This window comes from Varanus komodoensis, unplaced genomic scaffold (genome assembly GCF_004798865.1).
Source record: "Varanus komodoensis strain SLA01 unplaced genomic scaffold, ASM479886v1 scaffold10, whole genome shotgun sequence".
Lineage (NCBI taxonomy): Eukaryota > Metazoa > Chordata > Lepidosauria > Squamata > Varanidae > Varanus > Varanus komodoensis.
In genome coordinates this window covers 19,703,464-19,716,654 of record NW_025335269.1, presented here as the reverse complement: position 1 = coordinate 19,716,654, position 13,191 = coordinate 19,703,464, and the positions used below count along the sequence as shown (strand labels likewise).

The window sequence follows — 13,191 nt, the reverse complement described above, 5'->3', positions numbered from 1 at the left end:
TGAGGGGATCTTTTAGTGGCTTATAGGTATGTGAGGGGAGAGAGGCCTGTGGCATGTTCTTCCCTGCAGTGGAGGGCAGGAAGCATTCCAATGGGGCAAAGCTAAAGGAACCAGGCTTCTCACTTGCTCTGTTTCTATCTTAACATTTTGTTTGAGAGGTGGTCACAAGCTGCTGATGGTTTTATTGTTGTACTGTTTAATGTACTGGATAAATACAGTATATACCATATTTCCTCAAAATGATCTTTGTCTCTCATGTTTTCAGAGCTTTAAGTTGCATTCCTAACTTTAGCATGAGTACCATGTTCCATATCCTTTCCAATCAAGTTTTCAGTGTCAAATTAAGAACTGACTGTTGCACTTTCTTCTTGATTTGATGTTTCATGCAGATGTGACACCCCCAGTTCTTCCTCTTCCTCAGATTCCTCTGTTTCCACAGTCTCGGCCAATAAATCAGAGGGCTGACATAAAACCTTTGCCTGAATCTGGGGCAGTCTGGATGCTAGCCTGTGAACCAATGCAAGAGTCAAGCTGTGCCAAGTTCAGAAGCCTTGAGTGTTCCATTACCATACCGGATTCTAAAGCATCCCTGCCTTATTCTGAATCAGGCCAGGACTCCACAGCAGTAAGAACCACTGAGGTGCTTGGGCCAGTCCTGACACAAAGACTGAGAGCAGCCACCACAAAGGCCTTTTCTAGAGTTCCCAGCAAATGTCCTTCAGATGTTGGCAGGACACAATAAAGAGCAACTCCTGAGGAACATAAAACTATTCAGCTTGTTAGGGAAAAATACAGAAGTGTAGATAAAATGGTCCCATGTTGAGTAGGCTTTCTAAAATCATAACCAGCACTTTGAATTGTGAGCAGAAATAGACCTGTAGCCAGTGAAGCTGTTGTAGTCTCATGTTCTGTATAAATGGGTCTAGTCATCCATCTGGCTGCAGTATTGTAAACTAGTGAAAGTTTCTGCTTTTCAAAGACAGACCCATTTACAGTGTGCTCCCAGTAGCCCAAACAAGATGTCACCATAGCCAGATCTGACATATTCATGCCATGCAAGAGTGTGCTTGGCCACTTCCGAAAGCTGGATATTCAGCTAGGGCTGGATCCAGAGACAAGCACAGTCTGAAATAATGAGCTAAGGTCCTACATTTGTCAGTTATTAAGATTATTTAAGTCTGAACCCAGATTGGTCTGTTTTCTTGAGCATAATTTTGACTGTACCAAAAAGAACTCTATGAACATTTGTGTTCATTTTCCAAAACTTCTTGCAAAAATATATTTGCTTAAATTTGTTTAAATTTCAGTTTTTCTTTGTGACATCATCATATAGCCAGGCAGGATTGGCTATGTAAAGTTATGACATCCACACATTCACTACCTGATTGCTCATTAGGTGGCATAACCAATGTGACTAAACCAGGAAAAAGAAAGAAAAGAAAGAATCTCCCAAGCAATAAATTGACATTAAAGGAGCAGCAGGAGCAGCTGCAGACAGAAGGAGGTAGTATGAATGAGATTGAAAAAGGTCAATATTCACACAATGTAAGCAGTTTTCAGGAGAAATTTCCATCCCACTGAAATGGCTAGTTTAGAAAAGCAAAGTCTAAATATCTGATGACAGGGCTACTTTTTAAAAGCATTCTTGTTGCAGTATAATAAAATTATTCTGACAAAACTGCATATTTTCAGAGTGGCTGAAAATATATTGAAAGAACAATGATACCATCAAATGATCCTATCAGATATTAATTTTAGGTTTATTATGTACTATACTTGCAACACTTGAGCATTGTGAAAATCTAATCCAACTGAAGCACAACACTGTGCTTCCCTGTGTTATCTGTTCTTAGAAAGGACTTTCCTGCTGAAGATTTTGCAAAATATAAAGTCAACATTTTAAGCTTTGTCACACAGAGATGCTTAGCACAGTTTTGCAATTATCTAGAAAGAGAGCTCTGAGCTAGTGAAAAGAGACATTATACCTACCACATTATACCTGCCAAAAAGAACAGGAATCTTACATGATGCATTTGATTTCAACAGTATTTTAAAGAAAAGAAGCAATAAGTGTATATGTTGACAGAGTACCAGAGGGAACAATCCTATACAGCATATGCGGGGCCATAGGGTATTTAAGATTCCCAAATACAAGCAGTCATAGTGTTCCACTCCGCCTTGCCTTAAGAGCCAGCATGAAAAGAACTACACAGGCTGTTTTCTGAAGTTGGAAAAGCAACCCTGCTGAAGAATAAAGGGGAGGTTGATGTGGGAGGGCAGAAAGTGACTAGAGAGGCCAAAATACAAGTTATGCAATGCCTCTCTAGCCTGCTCCCCTCCCCCAACAAAATGCTCCAGCTGGGTGATCAAAAAAGTCTATTTAGCAAAAAGGCAGGGTGGGAAGCGGAGATTGTCCCTACTGCTCTTTTTGTGCTGCACTGGATGAGCATTATTTTCCACACTTGGAGACTTGAAGGCATTACCATAGTATTGTGCCTTAAATTGTTTAGTGAATCAAAATATAATATATACACTGTTGTTTTAAGCATGTTTACATTGATAGCTATTCCAGTGAAATCAGTGAAAAACATAACCAATGCACAGAACACATTTGGGATGTGAAGGATGTTTGTTGCATTTTAGGATAGAGGTAATCTTGTGTTTAGGACAATCTTAGGAGTCAGTACAGCTCACAGAATTATGTAAAAACACACACTACAGTTTTCATCCTGAAACTAAGAACATTTGGCCCCATAAGTCCACATGGATAGGTCTTTGCCTCCGAAATGTTTCAGGTAAAGGCTAGACAACCATCTGTAGGGGAAGCTCTGGTTCTAGGTTTCATGCATCAAGCAGGAGGTTGGACTACATTGCCTATAATGCCGCCTCCTATCTACTAAAATAGATGCAAAGTTCCAAGCCAAGCAGAATTCTGATATCTCTTAGAGTGCAACTCTATGCAGGTTTTTATAGAAAGTACTGCAACCCCAGCATAACCCCACTGAGAATTTTACATCTTTATTCTGTCTAAACCAGCACAGGATTGTAAGTGTCAGGATTAAGGAGGGAGAAGGACTCCGGGCCTAAGCAGGAGATTAGGATCCTCAGTGCTTGTGAACAATGCTGCTGAACTTATCCTCCTTTTATTTCCAGTTATGCTGCTGTAAATAGAATCCAATTCCACATTATGTAGAATATAAAAGAGAAGAATGGAAGCAAAAGATGACAAGTCAGCTGACCTGCTACCTGTTGTCACACTGCAATCTCTCTAGCATCTCACTGGTTAGCAAGTAGATTGATACTCCATTCTATCTCCCTGTAGTCTAGTGAGCTACATATATTTCTAAGCTAGTTAATGCTTTCTTTCTTTAAGGACTTCAAACAGACTTGAGGAAATTTACAGAAATGCACTGTGCAGATATAAGCAATTCTGGTTAGGACAGGCAAGGAATAAAGAGAAAAGGAGTCATTTCCCCAGAAATGTAATGTAGCAGCTGTTGATTAATGTAATAGACCTATTACACTAACCACAATCTAAGGATACAAGGGAAATAAAATGCTGTATCCAGTGCAAACCAAAAAGGATAAGAATTTAATTACCAGCTTTCAAGTATATGTTGATTATTCTATCATTGGGTTTTTATATTCTTCAAATTAAATGTATTTGGTAAACTGGAACGTGCCATTATGGTGGTATAGCAAATAATACACACAATTATTCTTAGAGTATACTTATTGGAAATCCAATAATAGCTTACATACCAGCACAGTAATAATGTTTTTAATGCCTAAAGTATTTTTAAATGGCCCTGACAGAAAAGGGAAAAATCTGTACAAACTATATCCCATATATGAAGTTGAATTTATCTCAATTGTTCTTCTTTTGTGCCTCCTAAACTAAAATAATTCCATACTCACACAGCATTCATGATATCAATGGCTTCTTCCTGAGACTCAAGTATACAGTCTTTCCTAGTCATATTTGTGAATTTATACTTCATAATCTACAAAAGAAAACAAAGCAGCAGGAACCTTTTTATTACAGTCAAGTGTTTCATCTGTTGGCTATTTACTGTGTGCTACAGTTACATCTGGCACTGTAAATCCTATATTGATTGGGGGGCTGGATTACAGCCTGTTTAGCAGTCTTGGAATAAGAAGAAAGGTCCTTTTACAGATCAATAAGTAGTTAAAGAACAGAAAAGCAGAAAGTAGGATTAAACGGCAAATTCTCACAATGGAGTGATATAAACACTGGGGTTCCATCGGTCTATACTGAGACCAGCACTTTTCAACTTATTTATATATGAACTGGAAGTAGAAGTGAAGAGTGAAGTAGCCAGGTTTGCTGATGTCACCAAATGGTTAAACAGAAAAGAACTGTGAAGAGCTGCAAAGGGACCTCTCCATACAGAATGGGCATCAGAATGGCAAATGCACTTCAATGCAAAAGAAGTGTGAAGCAATGAACATTGGCCAGAAAATCTGAACTTCAAATATAAATGGGTACAGCCTGGAATAGTGGTGATCCAGAAAGAGATATTGGGGTTGCAGTGGACAGCTCAATGAAAATGATTGCTGTGAAAAAGGCAAACTATATATTAAACCTATATGAAAAATGGAAAAAGTGGCCAATATCATAGCGTTTTCACAAAAATCTATGGTGCAATCACACTTGGAATATCAGATGACAGTTCTGGTTATCTCATCTAAAAAAAGATATTTGTACAGTTGGAAAAAGTGTAGAAAAGACGAGTAAAATTATTAAGGGGCATGTTTCCTCAAAGTATGTGTACTACAACATCTGGGACTACTGTTTAGCTTAGGAAAAAACATGAGTAAGAAGCGACAAGACAGAGATCTATAAAAGTATTCATGGTGTAAAGAAAGCATTTTTATCTCCCTCTCATGATTCTAGAACTTGGGGTAATGAAGCTGATTGGTGTGAGATTTAGAACGAATAAAAGGAAGTACTTTTCATACACAGCATAAATTATGGAATTCTATCCCCAAGTTATAGTGATGGGTATCAATTTGGATGACTTAAAAGGGCCTTGGAGAAATCAATGGAGTAAAAGTGTACAGATGGCTACTGGTCCAGAATAAAAAACAGTATGTTTACATACACCAGCTACAGAGAAACACAGCTTGGTGGGTGTTGTTACATTCATGTCCTACTTGTGGGTTTGCTCTGGGCAGCTGGTTGGATACTGTGTAAACCAAAAACTGGACTAGATAGACCCTTGGTCTGATCACTCAAGATTCTTTCAGTGCTAAGAGTCTATTCTGTGATTGACCAACTTGACTCAAACAACCTTAAAAGAGTCAAATAGAACCACAGATCTGGAATGGACCTTGGTTTCTCAGAAGTAGGGACAAACAGCCTTTGCTCTTATCCACCATTTAATGATTATTGCTGATGTTGTCATCGTCTATATATTGCCTTATCTGCTAGAAAGATTATGCAATAATTTAAAACAGTAAATCCTGTAACAATAAAAGAAGCCTAGTAAAACAGTTAAAATCTACTTAATAACAGGACAGGTGGTCTCTTCCCCACTCCAATCTATCTCACACAGAAGTTTAAACACAATTGGTTGGCTAGAAATCCCCTTGATTTCAAAGATACTTTTGAATAAGGATCCTTATGAATATAGCTTTGGTTTTTATAGGATTAATTATTTTCAATATACTTCCCTTTTTCTCAATGCATGTTTTCAAGTATACAGGTTTGCCTAATTAGATCTATTGCTGTTTCTTTCTTTTTTTCAGATACCTGTAACTGATGATCAATATATGGAACATGTAAAATCTCTGCAGCTGATGGCCTCAGTGAAGGGTCCTTGCTCAGCATGCTGAAATCATAATGACAGAAAATTAATTACTTCTTATATTAATTCAATCCATGGAGGGTAAAACCAGTAATGGACAAAAAGCAAATGAACTACTCACCTGTGCAGCAGTGCATCTAGTTCTCTTGCATAGGTATCTGGAAGAGAGGGGGTTTCACTTTCCACAATTTTTAGAACAACAGATAAAAAATTGTGACCAGCAAACACATGATCCAAACAGCACATCTCATACAAAATGCATCCAAGGGACCTGGAGGAAAAAATTAGTGTAATTCAAGCACCAAGAAAATATCCCAGTTCACTGACTTGGGTTCACATAATTTCTGTGACTTTCCATGACTTATTTAAGCTATGATGAACCGCAGCACCCACTGACTCCTTCCTAAATATTCAAGAGGCCACCATATCTTGTGCTACCCAGAAACAGCCTTCAAAGAAACCATGGCCAGGTTTAGGGTTATGTGAGGATTTTCTAACCCATGCATAACTCACAATCTTCACATTGATTGTCATAACTCACACAATGACAAACTGCACTCATTAACTGCTTATTCAAAATGACCACCTGCATATACCACAATTCATTGTGATTTAAATGTGCCACAGAGTGCTGCCTGATCATGCAAACCAGGACTGCTTAGAATGTTGTTGTCCCCGATACCAAAGATAAGAAACTACAACTCCCTTTCAATACATTATTGTTATATTGCATTTCTATCCCATCATTCTTCCTGCTCCAAGGAACCCAAGGCAGCTTCCAGATGTATCATCTAAATTACAGAATCATCCAGTGTTTCCAAAGCATCTGTAATGTGTAATACATACATACTTACATATGTACTATTTAGCATTATAGTACTATATATAAGTACTATAAGTAATATATAAGTACTGAGGTTATGAAATTCTGTATTTGTGTGGAGGGCAGACGTGTGCTGGACCTGCCACATCCGCATAAAAGACAACCTTCTACTTTCCTCCCTAGAATCCAGCTCTGAAGAAAACAGTTCTGCAAGTTTGTAGCCAGAGTAAACTGTACAGAGCTTCATTTGACTAACTCTTGTGCTATCACAAGGCTATTTCCCACTCCCTATCCCCAAAGTAGGTTTTAAAATAAAGACAACCCAATGAAGACTGAACACGCTTAATGGCCACAGAGTTCTGAATGTCCTTCTGGGAAAAATATGTGTGCAATAGATATTCTGCCCTAGCGCTTGACTGACAAGTTGGCTGGAACACTGAACAAGGATATCCTCACTACAACATTTTGTTGCTGACCCCACAGATTTCATGTCCTGCTTTCTAACCAAGGCTTAAATCACATTTTCTCAGTTTGAATGTCAGGGAAAACAAACCAGCACATGAATGCCAAAACACATGAATTACAAGAGGAGGGGAGTGGCAAAGCACAAGCCAGGGTAGAGATTGTTAGCAGGCAACTATTTCTACTAAATTTCAAATTACCAGATCTCCAAGAAGTGAAGCCTATGACCTTGACAAGATACATTTTGCAGTATTCCAGGGATATAGCAGCATATTGGTTCAAATAATTGCATTTTTTCAAAGAAAGCAAAGATAAAGTACATCACATAAACAGAAAGTGACCTAGAAACACCTCCCTCCCTCCCTCCCTCCCTCCCTGTGTGTGTGTGTGTGTGTGTGAGAGAGAGAGAGAGAGAGAGAGAGAGAGAGAGAGAGAGAGAGAGAGAGAGAGAGGAGAGCATTGTTATTAAATGAATAATACATTGGATACAGAATGCTGCCTACTCACCAAATGTCTGATTTTGTGTTGTAACCCTGGTGCTGCAGTGCCTCTGGGCTCATGTAGAAAGGGGTCCCAGTAAAAGTAGTTGCTAAATCACAAGATCCCATCAAGAGACGAGAAACTCCAAAGTCCCCTTGAAAAATATTTGGAAATACGGTTACTTGAAGGAAAAATGCCTGATCAAACAAGAAAGGGAAACAAAGCTTGAAGTAATTCTTTTGATGATTCCTGACTAGTAACTATGTTAGACTGCTGCAGCAAAAACATATGAGTCTTGTGAAACCTTAAAGACTATCCATATATTGCAGCATAGGCTTTTATGGACTAAGTGGGCTTATACCATAATAAACATGTTAGCCTTTAAAATGCTACAAGATGCTTTGTTGTTGGCACCATTTTTTTCATAAATTTTATTCACCTGTGTAGTTCAAACAGTTATTGATTAGCATATTTCCCATGATAACACACTCACAAACTGAGCATCACCAGCATGATTTCTTGAATATGTTTGTCTGGCCCTTCTGAGCGCTGAATAACCTTAATCATGATGCTTACCTAAGTGTAAAAGAAGATTTCACAAAGGAATACTTGCCAACTGCATTTGCCTGCTTAGTTTATGTAAACTGAGAACATAGCTTTGGTCAGATTTTTTAAAGGAGAAATTAATTTATGCATTTTTAAAACTGAAATGGGAAGAGAAATTAATAGCACAGGCCAAGTCTGAGGATGCACATTCTGGGGCAGGGAGACACCATGATCTTTGTGGACTTCAGAAATACAGTACTGTATTTATTTGAGAAAAAATACAAAGATTTATACCGAACTAATTTATGCTGAAAGATACACTAGTTAATCTCCTATAAGAACAGATCAGCTTTAACGCAAATCTGAAATTAAATTTTGGAAAAAAAAGTAATGATTCAGCAAACTTTGCAATTATTTCTAAAACTTTACTCTTTAAAGAATATTTTGAGGCAGTATCACTAGGGTTGTATTGATTATCTTAGTTCTTCTGAGCTTTGCTGATTGATTGGGTCTTAGAATCACAGAATGATAGAATAGTAGAGTTGGAAGTGACCATTGGGTCCAGCCACCTGCTCAGTGCAGAACTCTACATTGAACCATCCCTCTTAGATAGCTGTTCTTGTTCCACTGTTTGCTAATTGGAATCAAAATGATCAAAGAATGCACAAGGATTTAATTCCTCTTTTCAATGCTCATTTGCACAATTCCTGCCCCTCTTAAGCAAAAAAGAGGTCTGCAAATCCTTTTTTAAATTGTGTTAAATTCTTTTCATTTCATCCTAGGTTTCTAAATGTCTTAAATCCAACAAAATGCATACAGTGGTAATGATGAAATAGTTTGTATATGGAAAATTTAAACAGAAGTTTTGAAAGAAAGTTTGGAAGGGAAAGAAATTTTGCATGAGCTTTTTCTCAGTTGTATATGTTTTCATCTCTACATTGTGAACAAAACATACTCTGCTGGGCTGAAATATAGAAAAAAAAAATCACAGGAAGCTGCCTTATTCCAGATTAGACCATTTGTTGATCTAGTACAGTTTTGCTTCTTATGAAAAGCAGTGGATGTCCATGGTTAAATTAGCCATTCACATGAAAGAACCACAAGTAAAAAGCAGCTTCCTGCCACAAAAATATGTAAAAATTAAGTATCAATGTTTGCTTTCAATGAACACACAGAGCTATAAGTACTTCATGAGCAGTTGTTTTCCTGGGCCTTATGAATCTATTTATGTGCAAACTTATGCAACTATGGCTCCCGGATAGGATCCATGAGGATTCAATTTCACATTCATCTCTTAATGTGTATCTGCATCCAACACCCAAACCACCACTGATAGCATTAATGCACTGTTATAAGCAGATATCTCTAGAATGAGAGTGGTTTTAAACACTTCAGAATATCAAAATCTTAACTTACATTAAGATTTGCTATTTTAAAGTTAAGTACCAGTATTTTAAAATACTGTGAAGTCCATTTTTAAATTAAAAAGGTGCACAAGTGAGGAGATGACAATTCCCCCTTCCACCCATGATATTTTTCTTCTTAGCCAAGCTCTGATACCAGACATTTGCTTGTGGAGAGGGAATGCAAGGAGTTAAGCTGTGGGTGGTGGGAGTAGTATCCTGTGCACAAGGCTGGCACTGGCATCTAGGATACTCAAACAGTTAGTAGGACCTCATTTCAATGTGGCCCTCCACTGACTTCAATACTGGAACTTCTTTTGCTGGGACTCCAGTGGACAGTTTAGTGCCTCTATTTAATGTAAATTTCCAAAAGATCTTGCAGTGTTTCTCGTGTAACATAAATCCTGGATATTGTATAGGGGAATTTTTAGAGAAATAAAATCCTGGGGCCAGGGAACTTACCAATTTTAACCAGGTTATTTTTCAAAAAAATATTCTTAGCCTTCAAATCTCTGTGAAGTATTCTCCTGAAATAGTTAAAAAGCTTTATTTTAGTGAAGTAAAAGTGTTAGTAGCAATTAATTATTCTGACAAGCATGTTTATTACTCTTATGAAGCTTATACCTTTCTCCAAAACACTGAACTTGGAAGTGAGTCCTACTGATTTTTGATTGCAATTTTAAACACATTTACTACTTGGTACTAGTTAGGTCGGTTGATGTCCAGTTATTGAACACCAATGGATAGATTCAGGCCTCGTATTTCAAGTTTCAGACTGATTTCTAAATAAAGGTACACAGAACTGAAGATGGTATTTCAATAATGGCCACCAGAAATCCACACAAGAATGGTTTCCCCTTGCAGTTCTCATTCAAAATAAACCACAGACTCTATTAGAAACGTTATCTGTCTGACAGTGGGGGCTGCTTCTGTGTAAGCTAAATACCTCCATATTCTTTTAGCATGTGCATTACTAACCTGATGGCTCACTCCCAGTTATCACAGTCTAGTAACTGGAATTAATCACAACAGAACAGTGATCCTGTACTAGCACGACTCTGTTGCATACTCTGGAAACAGGGCAGCTCTGTGGGCCCAATTAACAAGAACTGGAATTTGCTACAAGCCTGAAAAGCCAAATATTTCTGACAGGGACACCAACTTCTGAGGTCGAAAGTACTGGTTCAGTGAAGTGTATCATGGGGTGCAGTCAAGAATAATCAGGACAAGAAGCAAAACGTTGGAGACATTGAAAAATTCTCCCACTCAGGGGGTAAGGGGAAGGTAATTAACCTTTTCCTAAAGGGCAATTGTTTCTCTATTAAAAATATCTGCTCATTCTCCCATGTGCAGGGGAATAGATACAGTTCTGTTGGGGGAGGCAGGAAGCAGGTAAGCAGTGATTTTGACCAGAAAACGCCCCCCCCATCAAATTCTTAACCCTCCATGACTGCATTTCAGTCATACACACCTCTAAAGACACCACAGATGTGCCTCATTTGAGGAATGACCCAGAAATATCTGAATGAGAAGGGCTAGAATAAAGTCAGAATCTGGCATATCAGGTTCAGTCAAGGTAGACCTTGGCAGACAAAAGGTAGAATTAGTGCAGGACACCACTGAATCTGGGCTCTGCCCAGCAGAATCTGCAGTTTACTTGGCTTTTCAGATGCTAATATCAATCACCTGACTGCCAAAGTTTTATTGGTTAGATTAATTTGCAACCATAAGAATCTGAGACTATCAACCTCTTTAAGCATTTTGATACCCAGTGTTTTAATACCAATGCATGGATTTGGACATGCTATATCTACTTTCATAATATATTTTTCCCCCTTCAAACTCTTTTCAACACTTTCTGGTATGTCACCAATCCCATCTGCCTGCCTCCAAGAACCACTGCCATATATAACTCCACGCTTAAGAATCTATTCATTGATCCTTGATCTTTCAAACCAGCAACTAGCATTAAGGACTCATAGGACAGAAAATCTTTTCACTGGAATAATACAGGAGTTCCTTTCTCAGCACTGTGTGCTTGTGCTAAATAAATAAATGCTCCTCTGAGGTAAGCTGGCAACTGAAGTAGAATATATTGCTGTGGAAAGGTCTCTTGCTATGAAAATACTTTTAGCTCCCTAGAGCAAGAAGTTCAGCGAGGTGAGCTTCTCCCACCTTTCTCTCTAAACAAAGGGAAGGCACACAGTATAAACTGTGCTTGGCTTTCAGCAGCCCAGTTACATCAAAACCAGCTGGACTGAAGGGAATTCATGCATAAAAGGGAAGGGCATAAACAATCTCAATCTGAATATTTACATCCTAGTTCAGATGTAGTTCTCAACCAGGCCTGTAAGCCCATTTCTAGCTCTTTATTTTGCTTTGTAAAACATTCAGATACTATCATTGTCCATTCAATTATTTATTCTGCCCAGTACATAGTTTATACTTCTCAGCAATCCATGGTAGTCTTGGGTCCTCTCGTACAGAGAACAGTCTTCTGTTTGAAGGACTGCCAGGTGACTGTCATCTATTTTGTTAGGGTCCTCCATTTGAAGGGTTATCAGTACAGTTTAAAGATAAAGAACCAGCAGAAGGAAGAGCTGGCCCTTCTAGTTACCCATCAAAAGCACTTGGATAACAGAATGAATAAGGTGTACAGGTCTCTAAGTTACAGTCTTCCACACTATGGTGTACTTTCCCCCCTTTAAATTACAGTAATTATTTCCAACTTTTCACCTGTAAAATATTGGGGGGGGGGAATTGATGGCTTCTTTTGATGCAGTTCCTCTTTGTTAGAGATTCATGAATGGCCATTCTAGACACCTCCCAGGTTATAGGGTTCAAGTATTTAGGGCTAGCACCTTGGGCTGTATTGGTAATAGCCCAATAAAAAGTATTAAGTTTTCTCTAATACCACCAATGTACCAAGAAATCAAAAACTATATGATGCTCACAATAAAGGTTGATGAAATAAGAAAATGAATATGTAAAACAAACCGTCAAGTCAGTAACATGTGACAGCAGTAATAACAACGGTCACTTCTGAAACTATAAAGAGGTTTCTTGAAACATTCCTTTCATTGCTAAAGAATTAGACCTGTTTTTGTATGAAACCTATCAAAAGAGGTCTTTTCAAATAATCCTTAGAGATTTATGCAAGGTTTGTTCCTTTTATGCAAGACTGACAGTATGGTAAAAATTTCTGCTAAAGCCCCTGGGCATTTCCAACCTTTTGGGCTAGATATTCTTGACCAAAGTTTTTTAGCTAAATGAAAAATGGTGGGGGAGGATAAGAAATGACTCTGCCCATTGCTTTTCCAGCAATCAAACAAAACAAAAGAAAAACAACTGAGCCAGACAGCTTTTGTTATTTTCTGGTTGGCTGGTAACTCCTATTTGATTCTTTTTTTTCTTTTTTTTTTTGCTTTAGCTCTGGGAACAATGATGCATTGGAACACTTGTTACATCCATGAAAGCATTGTACTTCAGAAATTTAAAAAGGTGGTCTGTACAAGCCCCAATTATACTTGCCCAGCCTAATATTAGTGCTGCACTATGAAAAGATGGAATTTTTCCATTTGAAAAATAAAAGTTACACAAACATTCACAATATGGTTACCAGGATCTTAGGAAAGACACTAAAAAC

At 38.0% G+C, this 13,191-nt stretch overlaps 1 protein-coding gene across 1 annotated transcript in view; it reads right to left on the bottom strand.

Annotated features, from left to right (window-relative positions):
* The window catches only part of NEK11 (NIMA related kinase 11), an 84,184-nt gene that overhangs the window by 44,420 nt on the left and 26,573 nt on the right, over window positions 1-13,191 (bottom strand). Inside the window, exons 4-8 of the mRNA XM_044419162.1 lie at window positions 10,008-10,072; window positions 7,624-7,750; window positions 5,953-6,102; window positions 5,777-5,855; window positions 3,919-4,004 (exon numbers count right to left, since the gene is read on the bottom strand). Of these exons, the coding sequence (XP_044275097.1) occupies window positions 3,919-4,004; window positions 5,777-5,855; window positions 5,953-6,102; window positions 7,624-7,750; window positions 10,008-10,072 (507 nt within the window). The remainder of the gene's footprint in view (window positions 1-3,918; window positions 4,005-5,776; window positions 5,856-5,952; window positions 6,103-7,623; window positions 7,751-10,007; window positions 10,073-13,191) is intronic.